The sequence below is a fragment of the Schistocerca cancellata genome, chromosome 12 (genome assembly GCF_023864275.1).
Source record: "Schistocerca cancellata isolate TAMUIC-IGC-003103 chromosome 12, iqSchCanc2.1, whole genome shotgun sequence".
In the NCBI taxonomy this organism is placed as follows: Eukaryota; Metazoa; Arthropoda; class Insecta; order Orthoptera; family Acrididae; genus Schistocerca; species Schistocerca cancellata.
Genome location: NC_064637.1, coordinates 106,348,669 through 106,366,116, shown reverse-complemented (window position 1 = coordinate 106,366,116; position 17,448 = coordinate 106,348,669). Strand labels below are relative to the sequence as shown.

Here is a 17,448-nt window from a genome sequence, read left to right as displayed (position 1 = left end):
GTAATGTCACACATTTATTGTCTTTCCATTTGACAACACAGAGTTTGCCATCTGCCCTTACAATCTCATTCCATTCACCTCTTTTTAGGCACTTATCATCGATCAGTTTTGAAGCAGCTGAACCAATTCTATTTCTCATAACTGTTCCTGTCAGGAAAATGTTCTTCTCCAACAACATTTCTGCACATGTAACACTTGTAAAGAATCTATCTGTGTAAATTACATGAGAGCCATCTTGAGGGACAGTTACTGACAATAGTTTGACACTGCTTCTCCCAAACTCAGGGTCTTCAGATCATCTTCTGGTACAGTACCATTCCCAACATAAATACAGAAATTTAGGACAGTCCGTCATAAGCAGCAAGAACAAAATTTTTTAACCCCAGTGGATTAGGCTTAGAAGGAACATACTGAGTGAAACCACATCTCCCAGAAAAAGGAATCATTTGTTCATCAATACTCAAATGTGAATTTCTGGGCAATGTTATGCATTGTTTTCTCACTGCAACAAGTGGCTGAATTTTCCACAGTTTATTATTAGGATCCTGAGCACTTAGGTTATCAACAAAATGCAGATTACTTCTAAGTTTGTAATATCTATCCCTGGGCATTGCCTCAGTAATGAGAGAAAATCGGAGAAGCCTGGACCAATACATTTTTGCTTGTGGTATCTTGAAAGTCCCCGTGATAATTTCAATCCCAACAATGCAAAATTTCTGATGCTGTTGTTTTCAAACTAAGTGAACTAGTCTGAACAGATTTCAGGTTTGTCTGATACACCACAAGCTCCCAAAATTCAGCTGGAAAGTATTCCATGAAAGATTCCAGTACTCCTTTAGGTCCACTGGAATCACTTTCCCGTTTGTTCTCCAGAGATGGGTCCATCTCAGGCATGCTGAAATGGAAATGAACAAATTATGGGTTGGCACCAAACCAACATTTTTAAGAAAATTTGGTGTGACACTTTACTGTTCTTCAAAATGAATAGCGATACTAACCAAATAGCTCTCCATCTCAAACCTCTTGTGGATTTTTAACACCACCATTCGTTACATCTTCAATGTTTTGAGACTGCATCACATTCAGAGACAGAAATCGTAGGCTGTTGATTCATTTCAGCAAATAAGTCATCCTCAGAGTCAGAATGTGAACATTCTGCATCACTTTCATTCAGTATGCGTGATATCTCTTCATCAGTTAGCACATGAGCTGAAAAAAAAAAAAAAACCAGTACATTATGAAGTAGAGATCCATCCTAAAAGTACACACCAAGAACCAAGGTACACAGACGTGTACCATGAAAACATCGTCATTTACTGCACAGGAAAATTGAAATAACACACATTTGCTGCATTTCAGATAATTCTCCAGTCTTTCAACTTCACTGATCACTCACTACAACGAAGATAAATACGTATAGCTCTATTTATTATTTACTTACTGTCATTACGACACTGTCGGGCCGCCATCTTCTTTCACAACAAACTTCTGATGTGTGTAGCTCACGAAGTACTGCTACAAGAGCGCTTGAAATGGCATCATTTGAAAGCACAAAGGTACACAACCATGACCTCGCAGTCTCAGCACACAAAATGCGAACAAACAGCGACACAAGCTTATGAACAAAGGTGCACATATGTGCACTTATAGACTGATGAGGTTAAGCAATATTTCAAACATTTCTTAAACTTTTTTCCTTGCTTACATGCTTAAAGGCAAATATTAAACACATGAAGTCATTTGTAAACCAGTCAGATGTCTGCAGCTGTTTTATACATGGGAGCTCAATTCTTTAAAGAATCAGGGGTTCACTGGTAGAGAGTATCCTGGATACTGTTTTAATGTCATTGATTATGTTGTGTAGTATTTTTATTGGTCCTGTTGTCTACAAAAACAATTTATGCATAAGAAATGGGCAAGTTGTATTATATGTATACAGGTGAAAGTAATTTCTATGCAGTTACAAATAATGCACTTCATACATATAAATATTTACATAATACACTTCATAGATTTAAATATTCTTCAATGGAGTAAAAGGACTCTGATAGTCATGCCTAACATATTAAATGTCCTTTATATCCTGCCACTAACTGTACTATCCTCCCTACCTTGTACAAAACAAATCCCCCATGCCTTATCTTTCCAGTACCCCACCACCTTCCGAGGTCCCACTGTCCAGCTACAGAGGAGTATTCCCCTTGTAACTCAGTACCGCCCAAGACTGGAGCAACTGAATTACATTCTCTGCCCGGGTTTTGATTACCCCTTTTTGTGCCCTGACATGAGAAATGTCCTGACCACTATCCTTCCCACCCCTCCCACAGTGGTATTCTGCTATCCACCGAACCTACTCAATATACTCATCCATCCTCCCATTCCCTTATCTCGTGGCTCATACCCCTGTATTAGACTGAGATGCAAGACTGTCCCATACATCCTCCCACCAATACCTACTCCAGTCTTGTCACTAACATCACCTATCCCATCAAAGGCAGGGCTACCTGTGAAACCAATCATGTGGTCTACAAGTTAAGCTGCAATCACTGTGCTGCATTCTATGTGGGCATGACAACCAACAAGCTGTCTGTCTGCATGAATGGCCACCGACAAACTGTGACTAAGAAACAAGCGGACCACCCTATTGCTGAACATGCTGCCAAATATGACATCCTTCATTTCAATAACTGCTTCACAGCCTGTTCCATATGGATCCTTTCCACCAACACCAGCTTTACTGAATTGCACAAGTGGTAACTTTCCCTGCAACACATCCTATGGTCCTGTAACCCTCCTGGCCTCAACCTTTGTTAGTCACTGTCCTCACCCATCCAGCTCCTTCTCTGTTCCCATTCCAGCACTACGCAGCCATCATTCCACCACCACACCCATTCTTTTTATTTCTCTCCTTTTACGCCAGTTCCTGCTCCCCCTCCCCCCCCCCCACCTCTCTCCAGCCTCCGTCTAACCTGCAGCACTTCACTATCCATCACACTCCCCATACTATCCCTCCCTCTTCCTGCCCCAGCCTCCTACTTACCCCCACCCAGTCATCACTCTCATCATGCACTGGTGCTGCTGCTCGCAGTGTGGTTTCAGTTGCCAGAGACTGTACACATGTGTGTGTGTGTGTGTGCGCGCGCGTGCGCGCGTACATGTGTCTATTGTTGAAGAAGGCTTTAATGGCTGAAAGCTATAATTGTGAGAGTCTTTTTGTTGTGCCTGTCTATGACTCAGCATCTTCATTGTATGGTGAGTGGCAACTTTCCTTCTCATAATGTTGTAACTGTACTAAGAATATATTGCATTAAAATTAAACTATTTCTGATTTTACCCACCAGGAACACAAAAACTACCAATAAACAACAAGAAGATATAACCTGGTCACAAGAATCTGGACAAACAGAGGCACCCTACAATCCTTTTGTGCTTTGGGATGTCATTCCAAGGCTGCTGAATGATGTAATAAACGGGGCTGGATTGAAGGTATACTACGTGTGTTAATAACATTCTGATTTTATTTATTTTCTGTTCCATTAATCCGACTTGTAATTGTGATATAGTCCGTGCCTTTTTTCTGATAGATCACAACTAGTTAATCAGTTTGATTAATCTGCACTAAGGAGCTGTGCATTACTTTAAGAAGGTAAGCCAGTAAGCTAGCTAAGCTAATAACTTAAATCAGAAAAGTAACAAGTGGCTTCATTTAGATATGCATTAGATTTACTCTGGTAGACCTTATTCACAATACCAACTGCCATTTATTTAAAAGTGAAGATAGAAAAGGGAAAATTTGTTATCTTCCTGTCGATTTGGCTTTCATAAAGGATGCTCTGCACAGAAACCCGTTTATAACCTCATGAAAGAAGTCCCGCCAGAGTTAAACAGTAAAAACAATCCTGTAGAAATATTCTATAACCTTACTAAGTCATTTGGTTATATGTACCCCAAAATTCTACAAAGGAAATAAAAATTTTGTGGCACAAGTGTAGTATTATGTTAATAACAGAAACAGAGGGTCACACTGACAAACTGCACCTAGAAATAAAACTGGATAGAGAACGAGCCACAAAAAAATTGAAGTCCCACACGTTTCTGTATTCTGTGTGCTGGTACCTTCCATTAACTTTACAGACTGTTCAAAAGCTGTGATGTTAATTGCTGTCTCACACATATTAAACAAGGGCTCAGACTGGAGCACACCAGACACAACTTAGTTGGTATTTGAACAGACCAAAACAGGCTCACAACAAATATCTTAATATTACAGTGATTCATGTTGAACTATTTCAAACAAACAGAAATGATCTGCTAGTGCCAAAAATAGGCTAGATTTGTTAAGCACGAGACAGTAAGCTGTGTATGAAATATCATGAGTTCTAGCAATACAACGTGCATTAATGAAGTCAACACGTACATGGTGGGAAGAAAATAAGTGTCTCATGAAAATTTCAAACATGTCCCATCTACATCTACATCTACATGATTACTCTGCAATTCACATTTAAGTGCTTGGCAGAGGGTTCATAGAACCACAATCATACTATCTCCCTACCATTCCACTCCCGAACAGCGCGCGGGAAAAACGAACATCTAAACCTTTCTGTTTGAGCTCTGATTTCTCTTATTTTATTTTGATGATCATTCCTACCTATGTAGGTTGGGCTCAACAAAATAGTTTCGCATTTGGAAGAGAAAGTTGGTGACTGAAATTTCGTAAATAGATCTCGCCGCGACGAAAAACGCCTTTGCTTTAATGACTTCCATCCCAACTCGCATATCATATCTGCCACACTCTCTCCCCTATTATGTGCTAATACAAAACGAGCTGCCTTTTTTTGCACCCTTTCGATGTCCTCGGTCAATCCCACCTGGTAAGGATCCCACACCGCGCAACAATATTCTAACAGAGGACGAACGAGTGTAGTGTAAGCTGTCTCTTTAGTGGACTTGTTGCATCTTCTGAGTGTCCTGCCAATGAAACACAACCTTTGGTTCACCTTCCCCACAATATTATCTATGTGGTCTTTGCAACTGAAGTTGTTCGTAACTTTTACACCCAGGTACGTAGTTGAATTGACAGCCTTGAGAACTGTACTATTTATCGAGTAATCGAATTCCAATGGATTTCTTTTGGAACTCATGTGGATCACCTCACACTTTTCGTTATTTAGCGTCAACTGCCACCTGCCACACCATACAGCAATCTTTTCTAAAGCGCTTTGCAACTGATACTGGTCTTCGGATGACCTTACTAGACGGTAAATTACAGCATCATCTGCAAACAACCTAAGAGAACTGCTCAGATTGTCACCCATGACATTTATATAGATCAGGAACAGCAGAGGTCCCAGGACGCTTCCCTGGGGAACACCTGATATTACTTCAGTTTTACTCGATGATTTGCCGTCTATTACTATGAACTGCGACCTTCCTGACAGGAAATCACGAATCCAGTCGCACAACTGAGACGATACCCCATAGGCCCGCACCTTGATTAGAAGTCGCTTGTGAGGAACGGTGTCAAAAGCTTTCCAGAAATCTAGAAATACGGAATCAACTTGAGATCCCCTGTCGATAGCGGCCATTACTTCGTGCAAATAAAGAGCTAGCTGCGTTGCACAAGAACGATGTTTCCTGAAACCATGCTGATTACGTATCAATAGATTGTTCCCCTCGAGGTGATTCATTATGTTTGAATACAGTATATGCTCCAAACCGACGTCAATGATATAGGTCTGTAGCTCGATGGATTACTCCTACTACCCTTCTTAAACACTGGTGCGACCTGCGCAATTTTCCAATCTGTAGGTACAGATCTATCAGTGAGCGAGCCGTTGTATATGATTGCTAAGTAGGGAGCTATTGTATCAGCGTAATCTGAAAGGAACCTAATCGGTATACAATCTGGACCTGAAGACTTGCCCGTATCAAGCAATTTGAGTTGTTTCACAACCCCTAAGGTATCTACTTCTAAGAAACTCATGCTAGCAGCTGTTCATGTTTCAAATTCTGGAATATTCCATTCGTCTTCCCTGGTGAAGGAATTTCGGAAAACTGCGTTCAATATCTCCGCTTTAGTGGCACAATCGTCGGTAACAGTACCATCGGCACTGCGCAGCTAAGGTATTGACTGCGTCTTGCCGCTTGTGTACTTTACATACGACCAGAATTTCTTCGGATTTTCTACCAAATTTTGAGACAATGCTTTGTTGTGGAACCTATTAAAGTAATTGGTCATTTTATTGACACAAGATTTGTTGTGTTCAGCAAAACTGTAGAAACTCTTTTTATGGTTCAAATTCCTCATAGATGCCAGCGTATGCCATCAGTTTCCTCAATCATTTGGGAATGTTCTCAACCAACTTTCAAAAGAAGCCCTTATGGTTCATCAGTAAGAACATACCATATGTGAGCTTCCAAATTGACCACAGTATGTGGTTTGGTCTGACAAACATCCTCCTTTGCTTTTCCCCACAAGAAGAAGTCACATGACATTAGAGCAGGGCACTATGCTGGCCACTCATGAGGACTATGGCAAACCAACCAATACCGATTCCAAAATGTTGCAGTACACCATTTTGCATAAAGGTCATGTTTTTATTATGGGTTGTACAATGACACAATTGGCAAAATCTGATTTTCTAGTGCAAATAAGTATCAATCTGAGTTCATTGTGTTCCAAAGAAGGAGCAGACCATTCAGTTGTTTGGATGTCATACTGCGTCACATCATTGCCTTGTGGTAATGTCACAATTTTTTTTTTTTTACTTAGGAATCTGGGGAAATTTTTGTCTAGTAACGTGAATTATGTTGTTTTACAGATCCCCCCTCCAGCTCCATTTTAAGCACATATCAGATCTTGTATCGCATTAGACCACTCTTGTCGGCTGCCTAGCATATTGATTTTTTGAGACTACCAGTGAAGATTTCCTGAATCAGTTGCACATATTCCTCTGATGTGGATGTCCTGCAATGACTGCTTTTTGCAAGATTCGTCACTGATCCTGTAGTCAAGTGTTCTGTATGGCAATTCCCGATGATCCTCAGATAAAAAGTAGTGTGAAGGCTCTGGACAGCCTATAGTCATCTCTGTACCAGTATCACAGAACACCACACTTCATGGCAGAAGCCACCTGGTTCCGCTTGTGTACTTGCGACAGTACGTGCCTGCACTGTCCATTAAGACCTCGGAGGCTTGACAATCGAAGTCTGGTGGAATATCTGTAAATTGATTTCTAATGTTAGGGAGGGCATTGGACTGGGGTGGTTCATGCAGTGGTGTAGTGGTTAGCATATCTGCCTAATAAGTAGGAGACCTGGATTCAAGTTGCAGCCTTGGCACAAATTTTAATTCATTACTTCAACTTTTATCCTTATCGAAGATAAAGTTGAGACTTGAATGTCCCCAGAAAAATTTAATCTCATCAGATTAGTGACTTCTAGTAAATGTATAAACCAGGTACAAATACTACACAGATTCACAAGTAACATGGCTTTTTTCCATATTTATGAGAGTGATTTGGAAAGTTCTCGGAATCACCACGAGAGGTCAGCGCTAGGGTAACAATTCGTTCACATGATATTCATTGTCTGTAAACATGTGCCACATAAGTGCTCTTGGAAGAGAGCTGTGGTGGAGACGTGGCTCTGTTGTTGTTCCCACATAGTGATTTGTGAAGACGGAAAGAATCGAGATTCGAGCAGTGAATAAGTACTTCGTAAAGAAAGGTATGAAAGCAAAGGACATTCATGCTGATTTCCAGAATACATTGGGGGACTCTGCTCATTCATATTCAACTGTTGCCAAGTGGACAGATGAATTTAAATTTGGTTGGGAGAGCTCAGATGATGATCCGCGTAGTGGTCTGCCCAGATGTGTTACTCCAGAAATTATTGCAAAAGTGCACAAAATGGTCGCAGAGGATCACTGAATGAAAGCACATGAAATTTCTCATGCTTGCCAGATGTCAGCTGAAAGGATATATCACATTTTAACTGAAGAATTAGAAATGAAAAAATTATCTGCAAGATGGGTGCTGCGACTCTTGATGCTGTATCAAAACGCACAAGAATGGACATATCGGAACAATGTTTGGCCCATTTTAGGAGAAACGAACAAGGTTTTATTGCATAAGTTTGTGACCACAGATGAAATTTGGGTGCACTACTATACCCCAGAGACAAAACAACAGTCAAAGCAGTGGAAACATGCTGATTCTCTGCCACCAAAGAAAGCAAAGACAATTCCTTTGGCGCGGAAGGTCATGGCATCAGTGTTCTGGGATGTGAAGGGGATTCTGTATGTAGATTATCTTCCCACTGGGCAAGCAATTACTGGAAAATACTTTGCTAACCTCCTGGACAAATTGCAACAAAAGATATGGGAAAAAAGGCCAGGTTTAGCAAGGAAGAAAGTCATCTTCCATCAAGATAATGTGCACCGACACACATGTCCTGTCGCCTTGGCAAAATTACATGAAGTGAGGTATGAATTGTTGCCACACCCGCCTTATTCACATAATATGGCTCCATCAGACTTCCATCTCTTCCCAAAACTGCAAATTTTTCTTGGTGAATGAAGATTCAGTTGAAATGAAGATTTGATAGCCAGAGTTGACAACTACTTTGCAGGCCTGGAGGAAACTCATTTTTGGGATGGGATCAAGGTTCAAATGGTTCAAATGGCTCTGATCACTATGAGACTCAACTGCTGAGGTCATTAGTCCCCTAGAACTTAGAACTAGTTAAACCTAACTAACCTAAGGACATCACACACATCCATGCCCGAGGCAGGATTCGAACCTGCGACCGTAGCGGTCTCGCGATTCCAGACTGCAGCACCAGAACCGCGCGGCCACTTTGGCCGGCTGGGATGAAGGCACTGGGACATTGCTGGAACAAGTGCATTAATCTTCAAGGAGACTACATTGAAAAATAAAAAAAGTTTCAGTGATGTAAGTACTTTTTTTCTATTCCATTCTAAGAACTTATCGAACCACATTTGTATTACTAGAGTTCTCACAATAAAGTTATTCACAGCTGGTATGTACTTACTTCCAGACTGCAGACTAAGTATTTTGTGTGGTGGCCAACTATTTAAAGACGGGTGTATGAACATACTGTGATTTTGTAAAATATATAATAATTTCAGAAAAGGCTAGGCTAGATTTTGCTACTAAGGATGGACTGTAGCTCAGTAAATTAGAAGAATTCATGCAACCATTTTTTGCATCCACATTGTGAATACCTCATTTACAAGTACAAGCACCATATTGAAAATTATGATAAGTTGTGCAAAAATCCTAATTAATGACTTAATCAATTTGTGAATGATGATAAAAAACTGTGATATAATCATAAGTGAGATAAGCTTCTCTGCATTCTTTTCTTCCTAAGGTTTTTGGTTTCATTGTTATGTCTGGTAGCCTATGTAGCCAGGCAGTAGCTGGCATTTTTTTGTTTTTATTTTAGTTCTTAGATACTTTCATCCTTGACCTGGACTTCCTACCACGTGAGCATTCAGTTTCATGTTTGTCCTTTTATATTTTAAAGCCTACTGTTTCATTTCCCCCTGACAAATCTGGCTTGAACTGAGCAGTAATCAGGAACTAATGTTCTTTTGTAAACCACTTATTTCCATTGTCGATTCTGATGGGAAGTGCTTACTATGATGTTCTTCTTTTATGTTTGCAGAAAACTCTCTCACATTATCATTGAAAGTGTCATCCTACATTATTATTCTCTGTTCAGGTCTCTCAGAAGCAATGCAGAGTTTGCATTTATTAACTTTTGCTTTAACTGGCTGAGAGCAAATATCGACATTTGCAAAAACTCTTTAGTTTTGAACATGTTATAACAACACCAAATATAAGATTGGGATATAATACTTGTAGTTATTATTAGAGGCATTCTGTTATTGTTACTGAGTTAGATGAATTGGATAACTGAATGTAAAATTGACAAAATATAATTTTCCATCTTCCTTAAATAGTCTTCTCACTTGTGCATTTTTTCATGTGTACTATCTTTGATGGTTATAATCAAGATTATTCTATTTCCATGCCTTGAACAATTTCTTGTTACTTTCTGATGTGTTGAGGTGCTTAATATGTTTAACTGTCAGTGGCAATCTCACGGAAAAGTCACATCACTACCATGCTCTGTTGAACCATATAAGTTCTTTATTGTTTTACAGGAGATTTTCTTGTTTTGTGTTTTTTCCCCAAATATGTCTTTGTTTCCATACCTCTTGAATTAAAAGTTTGGATGCTGTTCTATGCCATGTCTTGTGACCATTCCAATATCTGGTATCATAAATATGCTCAAATTTCGTGATGATGCCTAACATTCATGCAATAGTGTATGTACACGCATATCATATATTTGTTATAGTTTTAAATGTTTAATGGTACTGGGTTATGTGAATAGACTTGCAATATGGTAATAGTAATGATATTTATTGTTTTGTTACTTCTAAGGTTGCTGATTTTATGACATCAATTTATTCAAGGTACAAAGTATGGATGATAAAAAGCAGACTTCGGCTGTCGGAAATCTGCCAGTGAGTAGCACTTTGCCTGATGATACAGGCAGTGGGTTCCCAGTAATGGATGCTGGTCAACAATGGGATGAGACACCGAGTATGAACGAAGTAAGTTTATAGATATACTACACGGTTTTGATTTGATTTGTTTTGCTTTTTTTATTTGGTCCTGTTGATTACATATTGTACGAAGGGTGTACTAGTAGTATAGGACAAGTGAAGTGAAATAATACAAAATTATGTGTTTGTACAAATATTTATTTTCTATAAATGATTGGCTGTGGACAATATTACAACTTTCATTTGAGCAAATATGGTGTCAAATATAGAAGTGTTGATGAATCACTCAGTGAAAATTAGTTTTCTAGTGAAGGTAAAGTGTGTATTACGTAGTGAAATCGTTGAAAATGGAAGAAGGATATGTCCTGTTTTTCAAAAACGGTGTCTCACAGAGTGCTTTGGGGTTACAAATTTTCATAACTCATTTTGTGAATGTGGATTACATACGTGTAGTGGCCGTCAATCTGTAGTAGAAATGTACACCACCGAACTGAAAGAAAGTGTGTAGACACCTCTTCAGTGTGATACGGAGACATGTGAGCAGTATTTAGGCCTACATGTATTTAAAAAAGCCATGAAAAGTGTCACAGGTATTTCAAACATGATTATTGATGAAATCAGTCATGAGCTTGAGAAGCCAAAGAAGGTTGTGCATTATAAACAATGTGAAAAAACATTAGTGCCTACCGAGACATATGATTGATTCAGTGTACTTGACAAAGAAATATGTACAGAAATGACTCTAAACAATATAAACAAACAGGTGCAGAAAGACAAAACAACAGGCCTAAAATCGCAAAGTACCAAACTCAAAGTGAATATACATTCAGACAGTTGTGGACATAGTCTAGTGGAAATTTTACATATTGAACATGGAATAAATGCTTCTTCTCCTGTAAAACCAGATGCACCAATGGATGAAGTAACAAGCAACATAAAAGATGCAACAACATCTAATTCTAATCGATAGTACTGTAATAATTGAGGGTGCCAATGACGTATATAAAAATGAATTAACTAAAGCCACAAATAAATTGAAAGAAACCTTGAGTAGCAACAAGAATGCATCTGTAGTTGTCGTTGGTACCACACAGATAACCTGATAGAAAGTTCTTGTGTGAATGTACAAATTGCTAAGGCAAACAGACAGTTCAATATGTAAAGCATTCCTCAACACATATTTCTTATCTGTTGATTCCTTGCAGAGAGAAGAATTGACTAAACTTGTGCCCAGTAGCTGGAAGAAAGTACAAGTCACGCTTGTCTACAAGAAAGATAGCAGAAGTGATCCACAAAACTACCCTGCAATATCCTTCACTTCCATTTGTTGTAGAACCTTAGAACTTATTCTTAACTCAAATATAAATGAAGTATCTCAAACAAATGACGTCCCATGACAACCAGCACAGATTTCAAAAACATAGATTAGTGAAATCCAACTCGCACTTTCCTCATGTGACTTCCTGAAAACCATGGGGGAAATGTGGAGGGTTCCTTGGTGTTCGTGTTGTGGACAATGTTAATTGTAACCTCAGACTTATCTGCAGCCCAAATGGAAGTTGTACAAATATTCAGTCAGACCTTGATGAGATTTCAGTTTGGTTCAGAGCTTGGCAACTAGCTTTAAATGTTCAGAAATGTAAAACTTTGCACTTCACTAAACAAAAAAACATAGTATTGATGTAATATCAGAGAGTAACAGTTGGAGTCAGTAGACTCATACAAATGCTTGTTGGAAAACTTCATAGGGATGTAAAATAAAACATTCATGTAGCTTCAGTTATGGGTAAAGCAGGTAGTAGTTTTCTGTTTATTGGTAGGATACTATGGAAATCAATCAGTCTGCCAAGGAGACAGCTTACAAATCACTCATGTGACCCATCTTAGAATATTACTCAAGTGTGTGGCACCCATGCCAAATAGGACTAGTTGGAGATACTTGACATATACAGAATGGGCAGCATGAGTGTTTGATCCATGGGTGAGTGTCACAGAGATGTTGACAGAACTGAAATTGCAGTTGCTTGAAGATAGATGGAAACTATTCCAAGAAAGTCTACAAACAAAGTTTAAAGAACTGGATTTAAATAATGACTCTAGGAATTTATACAACCCTCTACATATTCCTCCTGTAGGGATTATGAGGACAAAGTTTGATTAAATATAGCATGCACAGAGGCTTTTAAACATTCGTTCTTTCTGAGCTCTGTATGTGAATGAAATGGGAAAAAGCCCCAATAAGTGGTGCAGTGGGATGGACCCTCTGCTATGCACTTCACAGAGGTTTGCAGAGTTTAGATGCAAATGTAAAAAAGAAAGGAAGGAAGGAAAACACTCAATAAAAAATAGGATCACAAAAGAACAAAGATCGGAGCTTAATGAAGAGAAGAACAGATTTATGCAGTAGTATAGAAACAGTCACAGACACAATAAGGAAGAAGAGATTAAAGCTTTACAATCATGTTCATGGAATGAATGACAATAGGCTAACTGAGAAAATTTTCAATTTATTTCCAAGTAAAAACATATTAAACAGGATGGCTGGTAGAGAATTTTGTGGTAAGTTCCATGGGACCAAACTGCTGGGGTCATCAGTCCTTGCTGGAAGAGACAAGAAGGGATAAAGAGTTTTTCAGTGCCAATGGCTATTATGGACTACAATAAATCAGAATTACTGTTCACACATGCTATCAGAGGAAAGTAGAACTAATGTCTTTCCAGCTGTGTGATGTCTTTTTCAAAAGAATGAAACTGTTACCCAGAAGGCCCATATTTATGAATTTTAATAGTACAGAATTGCTTCCCTTTGTAAATTTGTAGCACTGGTTGCCTAACACTCCTTTTCTCACACACGCACACACACACACATTTCTAATTCACATTAGATAAAATCAATGGGTAGGTTCACTTGCATCACTCCACCACACCCTGTCCCAAAAGAAAGAAAAATCTGTGAATAGATGTGCATGTCTCCCCCTCTCAGCTTGCCACTGCTTCTGGTTCTTTCAATTTATCTATGTCCCATCTCCCCTAATTTCTTCATTTTTACTCTGCAGTTCATAACCAATGAAGAATGGGTGGATTATACACTTGTTACAGGAAATGTTTCACAGTTTAAAATCTTGGTTTGAAATCTTTGTCTTACCATTATGTAATTTATCTGATATCTTACGATCTCTCCAACTATCTTTGTCAGATTCAAGCTTCTTTCATGCTTCTAAAACCAAGTATTAGCAACAATTAAGTTATGCTGTGTGCAAATTCTACCAGGCAGTTTCTTTTTTCATTCCTGCTCCCCAGTCCATGTTTCCCTACTACTTTTCCTTCTTGTCCTTTCCTTCTATCAAATCCTAGTTCTCAGGGTGACAGAGCCCAACTGTGATGATAACAGCCGGTTAGGCTATACAGGACGAACTTCTCAGTATAGAATGGGTGGCAGCCATCAGTAGCAGAGGTACTGTTGGTGGTTGGTAGGTTTGATGTGGATAGAGGTATTATGTTGCCATCCTTGAGGTGCAGCGCTACATCGAGGAAGTTAGCTTGTTGGGTTGATGAGGACCAGGTGATGTGAATGGGGAATGTGAGTTTCTAGAGAAACTTGGAAAGGGTGCTCTCAGACCTCAGTCAAGGCCTTGAAGATGTCATAGAATCTGAACTAGGTGAGATATGTAGCATTCTGGGTGGTGAGGAAGAATTCCTGTAGATGACCCTTCAATGGGTCAGCATAGTACTGCAGGTGGCCACATACGATAAGTAATTGTGTGTGACGATGTAGTTGGTCATGGTCACCGGGAAGGATGTCACTTTGGAGTCAGTCAGGTAGTGTTCAACCGTGGTAAGCCTGTGGGCATTAACAGTGACAAGCAAAGTGCCAACTTGTAAAGGAACGGGAACTGTGGAGAGTGGATAGAAGGGATGGGTTATGTCTTTTACATAGGAGTTTAGGCTGCAGGTACTATGCTGAAGGTGTTGGGCCATAAGTGTGGAGGCTCTCTCTGTGGAGATGCAGTAACCAACTGCAATGGAGTGTCCCAAATTTTGGTACTTTAGGAAGCATGTACAAGGGAGGAGTGCAGGGAATGCGGGGATGAGGAGGGAGAGGTTCTGGGATAGATGTAGGGTTTTGAGGAGAGACCAGAGATCATACAGGATTTCTGGAATGGGGCCACACTGGCATACCTTTAGGTAGACATCTCTGATAGATGGTGTATTTCCGACTTCAGACAGTCAATATTAGCTTGAATTTTAGCACTTCATCATTGTGTGGTTCTATTGAAACATTGCAATACATGCCTTTGTTTAGATATTTCGTTAACACAGATAATACAGTTTAAAAATGAAATCATATAATGTAAATTCGACTCAATTATTATATGCAGCTCATAACCACAGTGGTGGAGTTTTTGTTGGCCAGTAGGTTATAAGGTCAGAATCATGTTTTAGGAGGTGGATTGCGGTTCTTTCTGTGGATGGGAGGTTGGTTTCCACGTTGAGGGATTTGGGGAATTATGGTGATGCGAGATTATATCTGGATTATAGTTTTGGTTTGCACAAGATAAGGCTTGCTCGTCCAGAAACATTTCACAGACTTTATTTTCAAATTATCCAGAATATGCATGACAGCATTATCTGAACAGTGTTGTATAAAATTGGGCAAATGTTATATTAATTACCACAAAAATTTTTTGGGAACAAATTTTCCCACATGATACTCCAATGATGATATGTTAACCTCACCATCTTGTATTTCCCGTACTTTTGGTTCTACGTCTATCTCATTACAACCCAAGACAGTTATATTATTTCACATACATTTATATTGGATACAATACCACATTACAACCCAAGACAGTTATATTATTTCATATACATTTATATTGGATACAAATTTTTTCTCTACTTCATCCTTGTTTGTAAGTAAAGATATAACTGCAGCATAAATTTGTTTATTTTCTCTAGTCTCCTCTTTTAAATTCTTCTCTATGCCTGTGATTCTACCATCAAGGCCATCAGACCTTGAAATGAGATGCTTTGAATCTAATTCAAAGTTGTATATGACTTCCTCTTTCTGCTCACAGCCATCTAAATTTTACACTCAATTTTTAGAAGATTTATTGGTACTCCCTATTAATGTTTCCTTGTATTTTTGACTTCAAACAGTGAATATTAGGTTGCATTTTGAACATTTCAGGATACTGTGATTCTTCCATTCCACTGAGATTTTACTTTTTAATATCTAGCTGTTTCCCATAAAATTGCTTATGAAATCTCACCACAACCTCCAGTGTTTGTTTCTTTCTCTGCACTGTTGACTGATTGATTCTGTGGTTGAAGCATTGAAATACATTTCTGTTGTGGTTGGCAGGAGAGCCAACAGCGTTTTACTAAAAGAGGCCGAAATGCACACGTTTTAGCTCACGCAGGCTGGCGTGAGGTCTGGAACATGACAAGGAAATTAGAATTTAGAAAAACGGACGTAGCTGGTGGAATACTTAACTTTAATCCATTAATGATGAACGTCGCTCTTGACGGTACATTATTCACAATATCAATAGTAACTGAATATGGCGCCTTGCTAGGTCGTAGCAAATGTAGTAGCAGAAGGCTATGCTAAACTGTCGTCAGTGAACCATCGCTAGCAAAGTCGGTTGTACAACTGGGCGAGTGCTAGGAAGTCTCTCTAGACCTGCCGTGTGGCGGTGCTCAGTCTGCAATCACTGATAGTGGTGACACGCGGGTCTGACGTATACTACTGGACCGCGGCCGATTTAAAGGCTACCACCTAGCAAGTGTGGTGTCTGGTGGTGACACCACATTCCTCCCCCGCAAATCGGCATACGGTTGTGGCATAAGGCTTCCGCCCACCATGGGGAGGACCCCATGTTGACGTATGCGACGAGGTGGGTAGCCTAACAACAGGCGAGGCTGTGCCACCCGCACCCTGCCATTCGGACCATGGGGACCTAGGAAACACCTGAAAACCTGCTTCAGGGTGCACGCCAACATGTGGTGTATGCACCTGTAGAGAGACAGGAGGGGCCGAAGGGTCGACCTCCATCGGGCCGGGGCACCAGACGGCGAAGATGACACATGGTCTGGAGCGGGCAAGAGTTCCATGTCGGACGACAACTGGTCCCAGGAAGCGATCAGCAGTGCATGACCCAGGGAGGCGCCCAGCGGTTACAGCGACACATCCACTGCGGGCGTCGCTGGCGGGAGAAGAGGCGGCAGCGGCAGTGGTGGCTGGGCGTCTTTATGGGGCAAAATGGAAGGCAGCGTCGGTAACACCTGGGGCTGAGGTGAGCCAGTAGATGGGTCCCCAGGGCACTGACCGGATGGCACTGTCGCTGAAAGCAGATGGCGAGCGGCAGATTCCGTGCAACAACAGAGGCGCAGCTGGTTGAGATGGTGGCGCACCTTACCAGAGGCCCCCAAAACCAGATACATAGCGCGTCTGAGGCAGCGAAGAATGTGCCCTTCGAGCCAACGCCATGAACCTTGATAGTGGTGATAGTAGACAACATCGCGTGGAGCAAAAGCAGGTGTCTGCCGCTGCACAGGAACCTGATGCGGCGGATGTAACAAAGACATCAAGGTTCAATGAGGGCGACCATGGAGCAACCCAGCCGGCGAGTGACCATCTTGGGGCTGAGAGCGATATGAGGACAGAAAGAGCAATAACGCGTCCCCCCGAGAATGCGACTCTTTCAACTTCAACATCTGTGACTTGAAAGTCCTGACCAATCGTTCAGCGGCACCGTTTGACTGGCGAAAACGGTGCGGACGTCAGATGTTGAATATCATTGGCCATGCAGAATGACTGAAATTCTGCAGATATGAAT

General features: G+C 40.3%; 1 protein-coding gene across 1 annotated transcript in view; it reads left to right on the top strand.

Annotated features, from left to right (window-relative positions):
• Positions 1-17,448, top strand: part of LOC126109493 (uncharacterized) — a 283,321-nt gene that overhangs the window by 148,251 nt on the left and 117,622 nt on the right. Inside the window, exons 4-5 of the mRNA XM_049914518.1 lie at positions 3,342-3,486; positions 10,514-10,654. Of these exons, the coding sequence (XP_049770475.1) occupies positions 3,342-3,486; positions 10,514-10,654 (286 nt within the window). The remainder of the gene's footprint in view (positions 1-3,341; positions 3,487-10,513; positions 10,655-17,448) is intronic.